The sequence below is a fragment of the Antedon bifida genome, chromosome 11 (genome assembly GCF_963402885.1).
Source record: "Antedon bifida chromosome 11, ecAntBifi1.1, whole genome shotgun sequence".
Classification (NCBI taxonomy): Eukaryota; Metazoa; Echinodermata; class Crinoidea; order Comatulida; family Antedonidae; genus Antedon; species Antedon bifida.
This window is the reverse complement of record NC_136236.1, coordinates 713,210-729,200: the sequence shown is the minus strand read 5'-3', so window position 1 is coordinate 729,200 and position 15,991 is coordinate 713,210. Positions and strand designations below refer to the sequence as shown.

The window sequence follows — 15,991 nt, the reverse complement described above, 5'->3', positions numbered from 1 at the left end:
GACTGAATTTGGAAACAATTTTAATCAGCTTGCAAATAATATTTGTCAAACTATTTCTTTTTCTTGCCCTTCTTCCCACTTTTCTTTCCTTTTTTCTTTCCTTTTTTCCCCTTTCCGTCATCTTCATCATTACCCTCTGCTGCCTTTGCACGTTTCTTTCCCAGAGGAGTTTTTGCATACCAACTCTGGAATGTAATGGTTTTCAATTAATTCTTAAGCTCTGTCTCACTATCAAACTAGACAAAAAAGTATGATGTGCCCAAATATGGTAGTGATATGTCCAAATATGGTAGTGATATGACATTCATGTCCATATATGGGCACATCACATTTTTTTGTCACATAAAGTTTGATATAGACAGAGCCGCAGTTATCGTTCATACATTTCTGTTCATATATTAAGTATATAAACTTAAATTAAGGGCTTACTTAATGTTGTTTATTTTTTCATCGTTTCATTAAAAAAAATCTTTCCTAAACGAAACAGGGTTTCTAGATGAATTCTTACAAACAATGCCTTGTGCATCAGGTACGTATATTGGAATGAGAATATTTGATTGACACAATTTAGAAGTTGGCATAAAAGTTCATCATTGCTGCTATATTGGTATCAAAATCGATTGATTGGCTTTTCTATCTGAATAAATAAAACGAATTCTGATTTCGCAATTAAATTAATTAAATTAATAAACGGGCGTTCCGTCATCATCTATGAGGATCGGAGAGCTCATTTCAATAAACTCTACACAATGTTTTTCAAATTGCGCCCTCTATTTTCATGTTCACATTTTCCCAGTATTTTGGTATTTTCCGGTAATTAATTTTCTTTTTTTTGGTATGTTTTCCGGTGTTTTTTTGTTTTGTTTAAGTAAAGGTTCTCTCTCTAGGCCTATATTATAGCCTGCACTTTAGCCTGCCCAGCACAGAAGAGGCCTAGCACAGGGCATTCAAGGGCTTTTATCTAGTCTAGAGTTTTAGGGGGGAACACAGGGTAGTGAAACCAGGCCAGTCAGGGCTAATTAATTAGGCCTACTACTTCCGCCTCTATCTAGGCTTGGCACGTCACCGTAACTGAAACTGTAACTGTACCATAGAGGTAGTACTATAAATAACTATATATTATATTTAATATCTTTTTCAATATCAAATATATATTGATATATTTTAATACCAAATTAAAACAACTTTTATGGCATTTGAATGATAATAACGTAATATTTATTTACGCACACACCAGGGGTTGAATGTCTGGTAAAATTGCATTCTACATTTTTAAAAACTACTAGGCCTAGGCCTATATGATGGTAAAAGATTTTTTTCATCCAAAAGATTAAAACATTTGATTTGACAAAGAAAGTTCTGTATTGAAGCTGAATTGATGTGCTGCACTATGCTGTAATGAATATTGTATATATATTTTAATATCATGTGGTGGTACATTTTTAGCTGAAGCGAGACCCTAAAACATTTTTTTTATTGATGAAAAATACTTCAATTTTGTATTACAAATTACAGGTCGTTGACATGAAAGACAGAACAACAAAGTAAAGCTGTATTATTACACTATGTTTTTATCACATTTTTTGAAAAATTAAATCTTGGATGACCTCATTGTTTAGTTTATTTTTATTTTTAGAAATGAAGACAATAGAGAAAATATAAGTTTTACTGTACAACATGGCTAAATCAGGTACTGTGGGAAGACTTTTTTTTTCCCATTATAATTTATTCTGCTGTAATTAGTGGTCTATTGGACATAATTTTGCATTGGATATTATTAGAAATAATTAGGTTTTAATACTCATCTATTTTACCCTTGGTCTCGTATGTATGTACAATTCTAGAAATGGCATTGTACTGGTATTTATATTTTTTTTCAAACATTGATAACAATTAACATAAAACAAACTCAAATTGAGCAGGCCATTGTGCCATTATTTCTTATCTTCAGGAATCAAGCAGTATTTTAAGAATTAATGCATTTTCTTCCTTTTTATATAGAAATATACGATGCGTCTTTTAAAGATGCTTTAGTATGTTTTTCAACTTGGTATGATGAACGATCACTCATCAGGAAACTGAAGGTTCTGTTTCAAGGTTATATTGAAGAAGGAGATTTATTTAGTGCCACTAAAACGATGGACTTGCTGAATCAATTAACTGATTCTGGAGATCTCAGTTCAAAAGACCCTATTATTCTTTATGATACGATAAAGGTCACTAACCAGTTTGGTATTATAGATCAACTTCAAAGTTGTATACCATCATTTCCTAATGTTAAAGAAGTTAAACAGTTACCAATTACAAAATTCAGCCATTATCAACAAAAAATTATGAAATTAGGAAATGTACTAATAGATGAAGAAGTGATAAAAATTGATAATGTGTACAATCGTCCACCAAAGAAATATCAAGATGCATGGGAACTGATTATGGATTTACAACACAGAAATATAATTTGTGCAGAAAAGACGACAACCGATGACGATACATTTATTAGGAAGTTAGAAAAGTTAGGCCTATCTAGAGCTCTGGAAACTCTTACAAAAGGTATGAAAACAATGTTCTTTATATTAGTAATTTAACATTTTATCCATATAAATTGAATTCAATAAAATGTTTTCATATTGTGTACTTCAGCATGGATTTGTAAAGCTTATTTGAAAATCCTAATTACAATGTGTCCATTTTTAGCCAACAAATAATTGATTTTTGGTTGGGTAACTATATAAGTATAAAGGATATTCAACCAGCTGACGAAAGGTATGACACTGACAGTTGATGTGGTGCTTTGCACTTTTTACATAATAGAAACTGAAAACAATGTCCATTATACTAGAAATTTGAAACTTTATCGATATAAATTGGAATGAATTCAATAAAATTATATTTTTCATATTTGTAAAGCTTATTTGAAAATCCTAATTACAATGTGTTCATTTTATTTTTAGCCAACATGCATAATTGATTTTTGGTTAGTTGGATAACTCTATAAAGGTTATTTTAGGTTAATTTACTTTTAAAAGAAGGGTGATAATGATATACATGAAAACAAAAATTCCTCTAGGTGATAGTGAGTGTTGGGAGAAAGGTCAGCCAGTTGAATAATGTTATAACATTAATCCAAATGTCAGCTGGGTTGAATAACCTTTATAATATTCAAATTATCTTTATAGTCTATTACTTTCTTGATTTTTGCCAAAAAATAGCTAAAATTGTGATTCTCAATGCATTCACACATTATATACAAATTAGAATTGTATTATCATTTTATTACAATTATTTATTGAATTTTGAGGGATAATATTCACAGAAAGTTATGCAATTCATTTTTGTATTACAGATGTTAGGATATCCGTGGCTTTGAAACGCAAGTCTGACTCTAAAGATCATCTAGCTCAAAAAAAGATCCATCATGAAGTTTCATCACCTTTACAAAGTAGTTCCACTGAAGACAGCTCATCTACACAAAGGAATCTTGATGAAAAAATGCAATCGTTACAAAGAACTATTGATGAAGTTATGACATCACCAATAAGAGCTATTGATGAAAACCATTTACAATCTTTACCACGTTCTATTGACAATAGACCATCTGAACTAACGACTATTGAGGAAAATCTACAATCATTACAGAGTGCTCTTGAAGATTGTTCATCTGTAGAAAGAGAAGTTGATGAAAAAAGTACCTTAATCGAAGAAATGTCATCGAAAATAAGAGAACTGCAATCTTTAAAAAGTTTTCTTGAAGAAAGTCAACGATCTCTATCAAAGTTTACACCACGCGCTTGTAATTTTGTAGTTAAAATTCACAGGTATTATAAGGACACTATGACAAAAGATGATGAACAAATTTTATTTTCCATAATTTGGGAACTTATTCGTTTCTGCCAAGATTATTCATTGCAATTGAGCAAAGCAGAACACGGAAGTATAATATTCCACTTATCTGTGCTGGATCCCATTGCTTTGGTCAATTTATGGGAAATATACCAAAGTGGACAACTTCTCATAAAGTTATCAGAAATATTAGTGGTAAAGGAGCATCAGCACATATTTCAAGCAGAATGGATGACACAAATTGACAAAAACAAATATGAAGAAGCACTTTGTATGTTAAAAAGAAGAGGTACGATTTTTAAAATATGCAATCTAGAAAGAAAAATTTATACCTATAATGTCTAATAAATCCATATAAATATAGTATTTTTCACCATAGTGGTTCAAAATTTCCTCAATAGTATTGATGTGGGTATCAGTGGCTGAATTTCAATACAATATGAAATCCAGAAGAAATTCTTGTATGCAAATTTCACCTTAATATTGATTTAATGTCCCTTTAATGACCATTCTTGACTGTTAAAAAAAGCAAATCCAGAATAATTTTTGCTTGCTTGTGATAATAAGATTTAAAGTAGCTCTGTTTATACCAAATAGAGAATAGAAATTAAATCTTTATCATTCTTGTAAATTAACAGAGTCATCAGCAGATTTATGTCATACACCAACTAAAACATTTCCAATCGGTGTTAAAGAGAAACATGCACCTAAAGAGTCAGAAACAGGTGAGTATGAATAGTGAATATAAATAATAACAAATGAAAAATATATATTTGACCATATAAAGTGTTTCCAACCAATAGAACTAAGCAAGGCAATATTTGGTTAACCTGTCGGTATCTAAGTTATTGTTTATCATCGAACCTGTCCATTCATGTCGGTGAATTACTAAGCATATTGTCTCTACATATATTAACAATTTTATTCAAGTCGGCCCTAAACTATAACTAGCCTGACGTCAACTCAGCCTAATAAGTATGGAATGTAAAAAGTGCAACAATGCAAATGACACTTTTGTAAAAATATCTCTTACATCACAAACATTAAACTACATCATTCCTTGTCTTAAATGTACGTTTAATCGTTCATTATGATAAAAAAAAAGAAACAATGTAGTAGTAGTGCACGGTTTTAGGCCCAGCCTAGCTAGGCTTAGTTTTTTAGGCCTAGCTGGTAAACGGTGGTAATATAACCTATCGTTGTTTAGTTCTGCATTATTTGTCTTTCTGTTTTTGCCAGATTTTGTTATCGCTTTAGGTCCATAAAGTAAATTAATTAATTAATTTAATAAAATGCAGTTTGTGACCTAAAATTATATCGAAAAAACATAGTGTCTTAGTAGGCCTAGTTTTGAAAAGTAAAATAAAACATAAAGAAATCGACATGACAATATAATCAGGCCTAAGTTACATACTATTTTTTCCCATGCTTTAAAGTAGAATAGTCCTCAAATACTTAGTGGATCAATGTCAGTCTCTTTATTATATTGTTCACAGATCGATTCAAGAAGGCTACAGCTAGTGATTTGACTAAATTTCTAGAAGATATCGATGAGAAGGTTTTAGAGTGCCAAATATGCTTTAATAGACTCAACGAACCCAGAACCTTAACATGTCTTCATAGCTTCTGTTTGGGTTGTCTTGACAACTGGTTGAAGAAAAATAAGAAAGAAACCTGCCCAACATGCTCCAAATCTTATCAGATTCCAAAGGGTGGTCTAACAAAATTGCCACCCAACACATTTCTGAATAATCTATTAGAAACAATTGAACAATTTGCAAATACAGATCGGACTAAATGTATTTGTGGAAAGGAAGGTAAATCTAAAACCTACTGTCAGGATTGCAGACGATATTTGTGTCACAGTTGCAGTGATTCTCATACGAATATTCCAGCTTGCAAAAATCACAAGTTGCATTCAGTGGAAGATGTTAAATCTATGAGTGTCAGTGAAATCAATGCCATGCACCCGCCTCTGTGTTCTATCCACAATGAACCTTTAACTGTGTTTTGCAAAATATGCGATGTTGCCATTTGTATACATTGTTCAATCATGGATCACAAGGAATGGGAAGGAAAAGACAAACACACCATAATCAGCATAACAGATGCGTTTAAAACATTTAAACAAACATCAACTGAATTGGAGAAAGTTGCTAAACAATGTACAGATAAATTAAATGATGATCTTAAAGTAATGACTGAGCATGTTAAGAAACTAGATGAAAAGAGGGAAAAGAGTTTGAGAGAAATTGAAAATCATGTGGAGGAATTGGTAACAAGAATAAAAGACAGTGGAGACAAATTAAAAAGTGAAGTGGAGGCAATGTACAAAATAAAGAGAAAGGCAACTGATGCTAACATAGAGGATGTGACAACTACTGTATCGTATATAAACACTAACATCAATTTGCTTCATCACCTAAAGAATGGCAACGAAGCAACGGCAATGTTATCTGGTAATAATGTTATTAGAATACTGGATGAAAGGGTCATAGCAGCTTCTAAAACAAATTATGATGGAAATGCAAATATTAACTTTGTTAAAAACAATCAACAAATTGCTTCATTGAACGAGGATATTGGAATGGTTACAGAATCAAGGGAAGCAGACTGCTTAGAAATAAGAGGAGCTGAGAGCATGACATTGCCAACAATTGATGTTAAAATAATTAAAACTGATGAATTTGAAATAAATGCGAATGACATAAAAGCTACATTGACACAACCAACAGGAGAAACTATCATCCCTGAAGTAGAAGAAGACATCAATGGTGACTATACTGTGATAGGTAGATGTACAAGTGCGGGGATTTGCAAGGTTGATGTTAGAGTTGATGGGAAACACATTAAGAAGTCACCTATGAATATCAAAGTAGAGAAAGAAAGAATAATAAACACTATAAAAATCGATAATGTTGAAGATGTTAAAGATGTAGTTAAATATGTAGACGACTGCTTGCTTATTTCATGTCGAGACAATGCCATTCACAAATACAAGCAATCAGGTGAAAACATCGGTAAGGTTACACTATCAGAAGGTGTGAAGGTAAACAGAATGTACACAATGAACAATGGTAATATAGCATTCAGTGATTGGGGTAATAAATGCATCACATTATGCACTATGAATGGTGAGGTGGTTAAATCAGTTGGTAAGGGAGAGTTGATACGTCCATGGGGTATCCATGTAGATGAAGCATCATGTGTCATGTATGTAGCTAATAATAGCAATGTAGCCATGTTTAACATTGAAAGTGGCAAGCTCATTAAAAAAATAAAAATAGCATTATGTGATGTTACGGGTTTTGAATTTGTAAATATCATTGATGTTGCCCTTACAAGACAAGGACATATTCTTGTACTTTGCCATTACCAGAATTGCTTAAAACAATTTGATAATGAGAGAAAGTTGATGAAGGTCATTGTCAATGAGGGTGATGAAGATGGTAAGGTGAAGCGCCCAAGAAGAGTAGTAGTTGATGATGATGACAATATCATAATATCAAGTAACCACAAACTACAGCTATTTAGTAATAGTGGCAAGTTTATTAAAAGGATTGATAACAAAAAAGATGGAATCAACAATCCTAATGGATTATGCATCATATCACACAATCCACGTAGAATAGCAGTGGCAAATTATGGTGATGAAACAGTAAAAATATTTAATTATTAAATAAAAGTTAAATAATATTAGCATGTGTAAATAAATAAATGTTAATAATTGTAATCTTACTTTCCGTATTGAACATAATTAAATAAATAAATCAACTTGTAAATATAATACAAACGTGTACAGATGACAGATAAAATGTTGTAGTGATCTTATGCATAACTTAGGATTATTGTTGTATAAAAATAATCATTGTAATTTCATTACTTATAATTTTATATTTTTGTGGTAAAATATTGTTTATGAGAAAATATTGTAATTGAAATCAGAGGTGTCTTAAAGCTGTTTTACCTGGCGCCTCTGTGTAATATGTTGAATTAAAAACAAAATATTACTTATTACGCATACTGTATATTGCCCAAGACACGGAAGCTGAGATTATGGTAAGATTTAAGTGATGACTTATAAGTCAGGGAAACTGGTAGTGACGAGAGAGCACTTACATTTTGTTTTAATATAGTACATTTTATTTTAACTTGAATGCTTTGGAACTATTATCTAACGTTATCTAGCAAGTGTGATGATGAATAACAACAGTATAATGATAGTATCATAATATTTGAACATATAACCATATTTCGTATATTTTCAGCCAAATTTAATTCTGTAAGTATATACTTATTAACACCCACAAATGAAGGACACTATCGTGCAAGAATCAAACCAAACAAGTATTCTAAAAATTGTTAGTATAATCAGTTTATATCATGTTATGATTATTAAATTAATTACTGTAGGTAACTTTCTTATAGAAACATATTTTATTACACATTAATGAAACATTTCAACTTTATTTAGGTATAATCTAGTGAAACTATAATTGTATATTTTGGTAATTTTTGTACGATTAAATTTGACTTTTTTTGGCTTGAATTATTAAAACTGAATTAATAAATTTTTTTTTTTCATTTCATTTATTTCACTATCATCATCGCAGCCTTAGCTGAATTACAAAGATATTTACATTTTCTCAATATTAAAATTTGTATAAAAGTATAAAACCAATGATAATTACATATAAAAAAGGAGGCAATTTACACAAGAAATACAATACAGGAACATTCAACAAGTTTAGCATTAAAATATTAAAATAGAAAAAAAAACACCAAAAAGGACCAATAAGAATTGCATAGCTGTACTGGGTGATATATAATGATTATTCATTTAGAAGCGAGATAAGGTATGGTATTGCACTTTTTCTATATCTTTCAACTCTGCATTTGGGTTGTTGACAATTCGTTACTGTATAATACTGTATTTAAAGTGAGATAGAACCATGCTATCTTTTCCCTTATAATATGCCTACTCCAGAAGAAGAATAGTGTTAAGGACACTAATACTTAATAGGTAAGTTTGCAGTGCTAGATGTATGTATAGAAAGTTAATTCTTTTATAACTATTTCCAAGGGTTCTCAAATATATACAAATAACAGTCACATCTGCTACTTCAAATTTGGCTAAATTCCAAAGTACGCCCTCTGTGGGGTGAACATAACCGTTTCTATTTATATAATTGTGGAAATTCCCTCCATAAACGTTTCTATGTAAAGCACAATGTTGCGTTCATAACAATATAAATATACATAAAAGAAGCAATCGTGCTAGTCTAATAAAAATACATCAAAGCTTTATTCATATCGGAACCATTTTGTTTCAGTTAAACCTGCAGCATTTGCGCCTGTCTACAAACAACTATCAAAACACTAATCTATTGAGAAAAGGTAGGTTATTTATAAGCTAGTACTAGTAGTAGTAGGTTAATTTTGATACCATGTCGTACTTCATGGTTTGGATAAGTGCACTGTTTATAGTATTTTACCAATAAACACAATCGTCATTCAATATTTCAATATAAAATAGATCGTCTTCATTTTCAATGTAATTCTATGTCAAAATATTGAATATTACCATGAGTATATGCATTATACTTTTGTAAGTTAACTGCATATCGTCAGTTTTAATACACAGCGAATAGAAATAAGAACTAATCCAATTTAATAATATTCTGGGTGTGACTGGTGACGTCACGACAAATGTCACATGACCGATCGACCCCCGATCGATTTATAAAAATCGATTTCTAAACTAATTTCAGAGTATACCGATTGCCCGGGACTCTCTAACATTTGTAGATCAACTTATGATTATTACTATCAAGTTAAACAAAAGGTTGTGGTACAATTTGGTAGAAGTAACATGCTATAGCCCCCTATATGAGAAGATCGAGTGAATTAAAATACCTTTTCTTATTGTTATAAGTGTGGTATACAGTATGTTGTTATATACGTGTCCAGGTACCTACCTCCCTGGAATGTTAATTTGTGATCATATAGAATGTATACAAAATAACCAATCATGCTCCGGTAATAATATAAATACACTAACATCACAAGAACCAAAATTAAGCTCTATTAATTCATATCGGAACCATTTAATAGATCTCAGCAATTGGGCTTGTCTACATTATAGTGACAGACAATTGCGCCATAATTTATTTTTGCGAAATATCAAGTGAGCACGCAAAATGAAAGACAAAAACTCTGTGAATTATTAAATGTTTTTCACCATGAAAACACAATTAAAATAAAAGGAAAATAACCATTAAAGTTATTTTCAGTTCACAGATTAACTCAAAATGGCTACCGGTGGTGATTTGGCTAAATTTCTAGAAGATATCGATGAGAAGGTTCTAGAGTGCCAAATATGCTTAAATAGACTCCATGAACCCAGAACCTTAACATGTCTTCACAGCTTCTGTTTTGGTTGTCTTGACAACTGGTTGAAGAAAAATAAGAAAGAAACCTGTCCAACTTGCTCCAAATCTTATCAGATTCCGGAGGGTGGTTTAGAGAAATTGCCACCCAACACCTTTCTGAATAATCTATTAGAAACAATTAAACAATTTGCAAATACAGATCAAACCAAATGTATTTGTGGAAAGGAAGGTCAATCTAAAACCTACTGTCAGGATTGCAGACGATATTTGTGTCACAGTTGCAGTGATCATCATAAGAATATTCCAGCTTGCAAAAATCACAAGTTGCATTCGGTGGAAGATGTTCAATCTATGAGTGTCAGTGAGATCAATGCCATACACCCGCCTCTGTGTTCTATCCACAATGAACCCTTAACAGTGTTTTGCAAAATATGCGATGTTGCCATTTGTATTCACTGTTTGTACATGGACCACAAGGAATGGGAAGGAAAAGACAAACACACCATAATCAGCATAACAGACGCGTTTAAAACCTTTAAAGAAACATCAACTGAATTGGAGAAAGTGGCAAAACAATGTACAGATAGATTAAATGATGATCTGAAAGTAATGACTGATCATGTTAAGAAACTAGAAGAAAAGAGGGAAAAGAGTTTGAGAGGAATTGAAAATCATGTCGAGGAATTGGTAACAAGAATAAAAGAAAGTGGAGACAAATTGAAGAGTGAAGTGGAGGCAATGTACAAAATAAAGAGGAAGACAACTGATGCTGACATAGAGGATGTGACAACGACTGTATCGTATATAAACACTAACATCAATTTGCTGCATCACCTAAAGAAGGGAAACGAAGCAACGGCGATGTTATCTGGTAATAATGTCATTAGAGTGTTGGATGAAAGGGTCAAAGAAGCTTCTAAAACAAATTATGATGGAAATACAGAGATTAACTTTGTTAAAAACAATCAACAAATTGCTTCTTTGAACGAGGATATTGGAATGGTTACAGAATCAAGGGAAGCAGACTGCTTTGAAATAAGAGGAGCTGAGAGCATGACGACAGGACAAATGATTGACGTTAAAATAATTAAAACTGATGAATGTAAAATAAATGCAAATTACATAAAAGCTACATTGACACAACCAACAGGAGAAACTATCATCCCTGAAGTAGAAGAAGACATCAATGGTGACTATACTGTGATAGGTAGATGTACAAGTGCAGGGGTTTGCAAGGTTGATGTTAGAGTTGATGGGAAACACATTAAGAAGTCACCTATGAATATCAAGGTAGAGAATGAAAGATTATTAAAGAATATAATTGTAACGGCAGTATGTGTAGACTAGTAAACAATTACGTAATTGTTGTATCTGGGTTAATTTGCATAAATGCCAGACCAGGCGACGTATAAAAGAATCTCACTGGCTAGTGTGGCTAGTTGAGATGATGCCAGCGTATAGACCGGAGGTCTTAGTTATTAGTATAAAGAAGTTACACTATATGAAGTACACAATAAAATATTTCGATTGTTGCATGATACAAGCCTTCCGTGTTCTTTATTACGTATTATTCTCAACTCAAAGAAGTGGCCAGTGAGGCCGCAGTTACAGTCTATACGTGACCATCGATAATAAAGCTTTGTCAGCCATTTTGTGTTGGTTGAACGATAATACGATGACGACCAGTAAGGTTAGTGCTGAGCGGGTGTATAAGGCCAGTGAGGCCGAAGCTTATTATTTGATAGAAGAAATAAATACATGCGTGTCGCTTAAGACCCTTCAAGAAAATATAAATCGGCTGAGGTCTTATGAGCAGAGATTATTTCGAAGTCATGCTAATTTATTGTCGTTTATTTTGGATTCACCTCGAATGATTGATCATGGCAGGGATTACGACAGTTTATGCAATAGGATTGAGACTTGTCTTATTAAAGCTGAGAACAGGCTATTGGAAACGGCGTCTCTACGGTCAGATCCGAGTGTCGGATTTGCTGCTAGTGTTGCAGTTAGTACTACTAGTTCTATAATGGATAGGAAAATAAAGCTGGCTGAAAGTAAAGCTTCCCTGAAGGTAGACTTAGAGTTTAGTGCTGAGGAGAATCGTCTAACTAGCGAGCTCAATCGACTTCGCATTGCAAAGAAATTAGCAAAGAGTGAGGCTCAATTTGAATCATTTAGAGACTTAAATAACGATTTCGTTACGATTGATAAAACAGGATACACTTCTGATATTGCAACTCCTAAAGATACCAGTTATGGAGACAGAATAACACAACTTGAGAGATTTCTGGATAAGAAAGTAAAGAATCATGTGGATAAGGTTGATGTTCAAGTACATAATTCTACTCCAAAATATGATCAAGGTAAACTTAATTCGTTTATGCCTAATAGCGAACCAAGTTATATCCTCCATTCAGAAGCTATGATGAACCGTTTAGTTGATTCTTTTAGACTTCCACCAGTTAAGGTGGATAAATTTGACGGTGATCCGTTAGCATTTCCTATGTGGGAAACTGCATTTGATTCGTTGTTGGCATCGAAAGCTGCGTCAACATATGAGAAGCTAAATCTATTAAGCCAACACCTCATAGGGCAACCAAAAGTGCTGGTGAATAATTATTTACTCTTACAATCCGAGGATGCATACTACTTAGCTAGAAACGAGTTGAAGGATCGGTATGGCCATAGTTCAGTGATAGCGAATGCCTTTCTTTCTAAATTATCTTCCTGGCCTAAAGTGTCGCCACGGGATAACATAGGTTTGAGACAATTTTCAGATTTCGTGTGTGAGATGGCAGTCGCAAGACAGAAGGTAGAAGACTTGGGAATTCTTGACTATCCTCAGGAGAACTATAAATTGGTATGTAAATTACCTTATTATATTGAAAACAAATGGAGAACAGTAGTGCAGACGCATTTAAATAACAAACAAAGTTTTCCTAGTTTAATGCAGTTTTCGAATTTCTTAAGATCGAAGGCAAAAGAGGCGAATATTCCCATGTTTCAAACTAAAATCAACACTACTCCAGATGGAAGTGCTACCAGGAAATATGCAAATAAACCAATCAATTCCCTTTCGACAAACATAGACAAAAGTCGTTACCAAAAGAAATGTTATTATTGTAATGATGTAAAACATGATATTGATAATTGTAACACTTTTCTTGATATCCAAAGAAACGCTAGAAAACAGTTTTTATTTGAAGCCAACTTGTGTTTTGGTTGTGGAAAGGCAAATCACAGGAAACAGGAATGCAGGAACAAATCTAAGTGTAGGACTTGCTCCAAAGAACACATGACGTGCTTACATTTTGAAAAGAAACCAGAAGTGGTGGATAACAAATGTACTATGGTGTGCGGATCGATCGGAAAATGTAATGACAATTCGATGATTGTTCCAGTATGGGTACGTAACTTGCAAAATCATTCAGAGCATCTTGTATACGGGATTCTCGATGCTCAAAGTAATTCATGCTTCATAGACGAAGACTTGATAAAAAGGCTGAAAGTCAAGGGTACACAAACTCAGTTGAAATTATCTACGATGCATTCAGCTGATACTGTAGTGGACTGTCAAAAGGTAAATGGTCTTCAAATTATAAGTTTTAATAGAAGAGAGACTGTTACCCTACCACCTGTATTTAGTAGACCAAAAATCCCGGCCGAAAGAAGTCAAATACCTTGTCCTGAAGTAGCTCGTAAATGGGAACATCTAAAATGTATTGCCGACTATATTATTCCGCATATGCCGGATATACCAGTATCTCTGTTGATTGGTAATAACGTACCTAATGTCATACGTCCAAGGGACATTAAAGCTGGTGGTGATAGTCAACCGTATGGTCAAAAGTCGCTACTGGGATGGGGTATTGTAGGAACTGTGTGTAACGATGAGGATTCATCAATATCTCATCGAAATCTCGTGTTACCCTCATCCTGTAAGGAAATTATAACACCTTCACAAATTAATCAAATGTTTGAGCTTGACTTTGCAGATCAAAAGATGAAACCTTTGTCATTGGAAGAGAAACGATTTCTTCAGATAATGGATGAGAACATCAAACAACGTACTGATGGACACTATGAAATGCCTCTTCCATTTAGAAACAGTGATGCCTCTCTTCCAAATAACGTATCATTAGCTAAGAGCAGATTGGACAATTTAAAGCGACGCTTTAACTACAAACCTCAATTCAAAAGTGACTACATTCAATTTATGAACCAAATAATTAATCAATGTGCAGAACCAGTTCCTGTTGATAGCATTGTGGTAAAGGGTAAAGTAAACTACGTGCCACATACAGGTGTGTATCACTCGAAAAAACCTGACCAAATACGGGTAGTGTTTGACTGTTCAGCTAGATTCAAAGGTGTATCTATTAATGATTGTTTATTACCAGGACCTAACTTACTTAACCACCTTTTAGGTGTATTGCTTCGTTTCAGACTTGAAAGAGTGGCTCTAATGTCCGATATACAAGGAATGTTTCATCAGTTTGTTGTGGCTGATAGGCACCGAGACTTTCTTAGATTCCTGTGGTGGAAGAATAGTGATACTTCGGAGGAAATTCAAGAATATCGAATGAAAGTGCACTTATTTGGTGCAGCCAGTTCACCAGCATGTGCAAATTATGGACTAAAACGGGCAGCGAGCGACGGCGAGAAGGAATTCGGTAAGAATGCCGCTAACTTCATTCGTAACAATTTCTATGTAGATGATGGGCTGATATCTGTATCATCACCGGATGAAGCTATTAATCTGATTGCTAGCAGTACAGCCATGTGTGCTAAGGCTGGTTTACGCTTACACAAGTGGGTTACGAATGACAGAGAAGTGTTAGAGACGATTCCTCAAGATGAGCGAGGTAAACTAATTAAAGAAATAAACCCTAAATCTGACCCATTACCGCTGGAACGAGTGCTTGGGGTATCATGGTGTGTGGAAAGTGATTCTTTTAATTTCCGAATTGAACTGAACGATCGTCCTCCGACCAGAAGGACTATTTTAGGTACTATTTGTTCTATTTATGATCCATTCGGATTTGCAGCTCCCGTACTAATTACAGGAAAGTTGATTTTACAGGCTATGTGTAAGCAGAATTTAGACTGGGATGAACCGTTAACATCTGAATTACGGACCAGTTGGTTACAGTGGTATGAAGATATTGTTCATCTTGGAAAACTACAAGTTAGTCGATGCTACAAACCACAAGGGTTCGGAGAAGTCAAGCAGGCAGAAATTCACTATTTCTCAGATGCCAGTGAAGTAGCATATGGCCAATGCACGTATTTAAGATTGATAAATCATGATAACATTCCCTCTATTTCTCTACTATTAGCTAAAGCCAGAGTGACGCCAGCTAAGAGGAAGATCTCTATACCGAAACTAGAACTAACTGCAGCGGTGCTATCTGCTCGTGTCAGTGAATTTGTAAAGCAAGAGTTGCCGTATGATTTGAGAGAATACTTCTGGACGGACAGTATGGTAGTCCTTGGATATTTGCAAAACGAATCCAAAAGATATCAAGTTTATGTAGCGAACCGAGTTCAACAAATCAACGATGCAACTTCAATAGGAAATTGGAATTACATAGAATCATCTTCCAATCCGAGTGATAAAGTCATGAGTAGAGGTGTACGTGCTAAGCAATTGATCTCGGATACCGGATGGGTGAGTGGTCCTACATTTCTTCACCAACCAGGTCCTACTAAACAAAGGCGGTTGGCCGAAATCGATGAAGAATCTCGTAAAACTGTTG

At 33.6% G+C, this 15,991-nt stretch overlaps 4 protein-coding genes across 5 annotated transcripts in view; 2 read left to right on the top strand and 2 right to left on the bottom strand.

Annotated features, from left to right (window-relative positions):
- The window catches only part of LOC144855725 (dynein regulatory complex protein 11-like), a 45,926-nt gene that overhangs the window by 7,906 nt on the left and 22,029 nt on the right, over positions 1-15,991 (bottom strand). The window contains exon 13 of one of the 2 annotated variants that reach the window (XM_078713643.1): positions 6-185. The exons of the other annotated variant lie outside the window; for it this stretch is intronic. Coding sequence (XP_078569769.1) covers positions 51-185 — 135 coding nt within the window. The 3' untranslated portion in view covers positions 6-50. Of the gene's footprint in view, positions 1-5; positions 186-15,991 lie in introns of those variants that run through there. 2 annotated transcript variants of the gene reach the window in all.
- On the top strand, positions 4,032-8,369 carry LOC144855727 (tripartite motif-containing protein 2-like). Its single transcript, XM_078713646.1, has 3 exons — positions 4,032-4,129; positions 4,479-4,565; positions 5,337-8,369. The coding sequence occupies exons 1-3, from the start codon at positions 4,072-4,074 to the stop codon at positions 7,517-7,519; spliced, it is 2,328 nt and encodes a 775-aa protein (XP_078569772.1). The 5' UTR covers positions 4,032-4,071; the 3' UTR covers positions 7,520-8,369.
- Positions 5,080-15,991, bottom strand: part of LOC144855740 (thioredoxin-like protein 4B) — a 57,991-nt gene continuing 47,079 nt past the window's right edge. The window contains exon 5 of the transcript XR_013614859.1: positions 5,080-5,091. The gene's annotated coding sequence lies outside the window, so the exon portion shown is untranslated. The remainder of the gene's footprint in view (positions 5,092-15,991) is intronic.
- On the top strand, positions 9,135-11,774 carry LOC144855896 (tripartite motif-containing protein 2-like). Its single transcript, XM_078713848.1, has 2 exons — positions 9,135-9,237; positions 10,134-11,774. Exon 2 carries the CDS (start codon positions 10,152-10,154, stop codon positions 11,577-11,579), a length of 1,428 nt encoding a protein of 475 aa, XP_078569974.1. The 5' UTR covers positions 9,135-9,237; positions 10,134-10,151; the 3' UTR covers positions 11,580-11,774.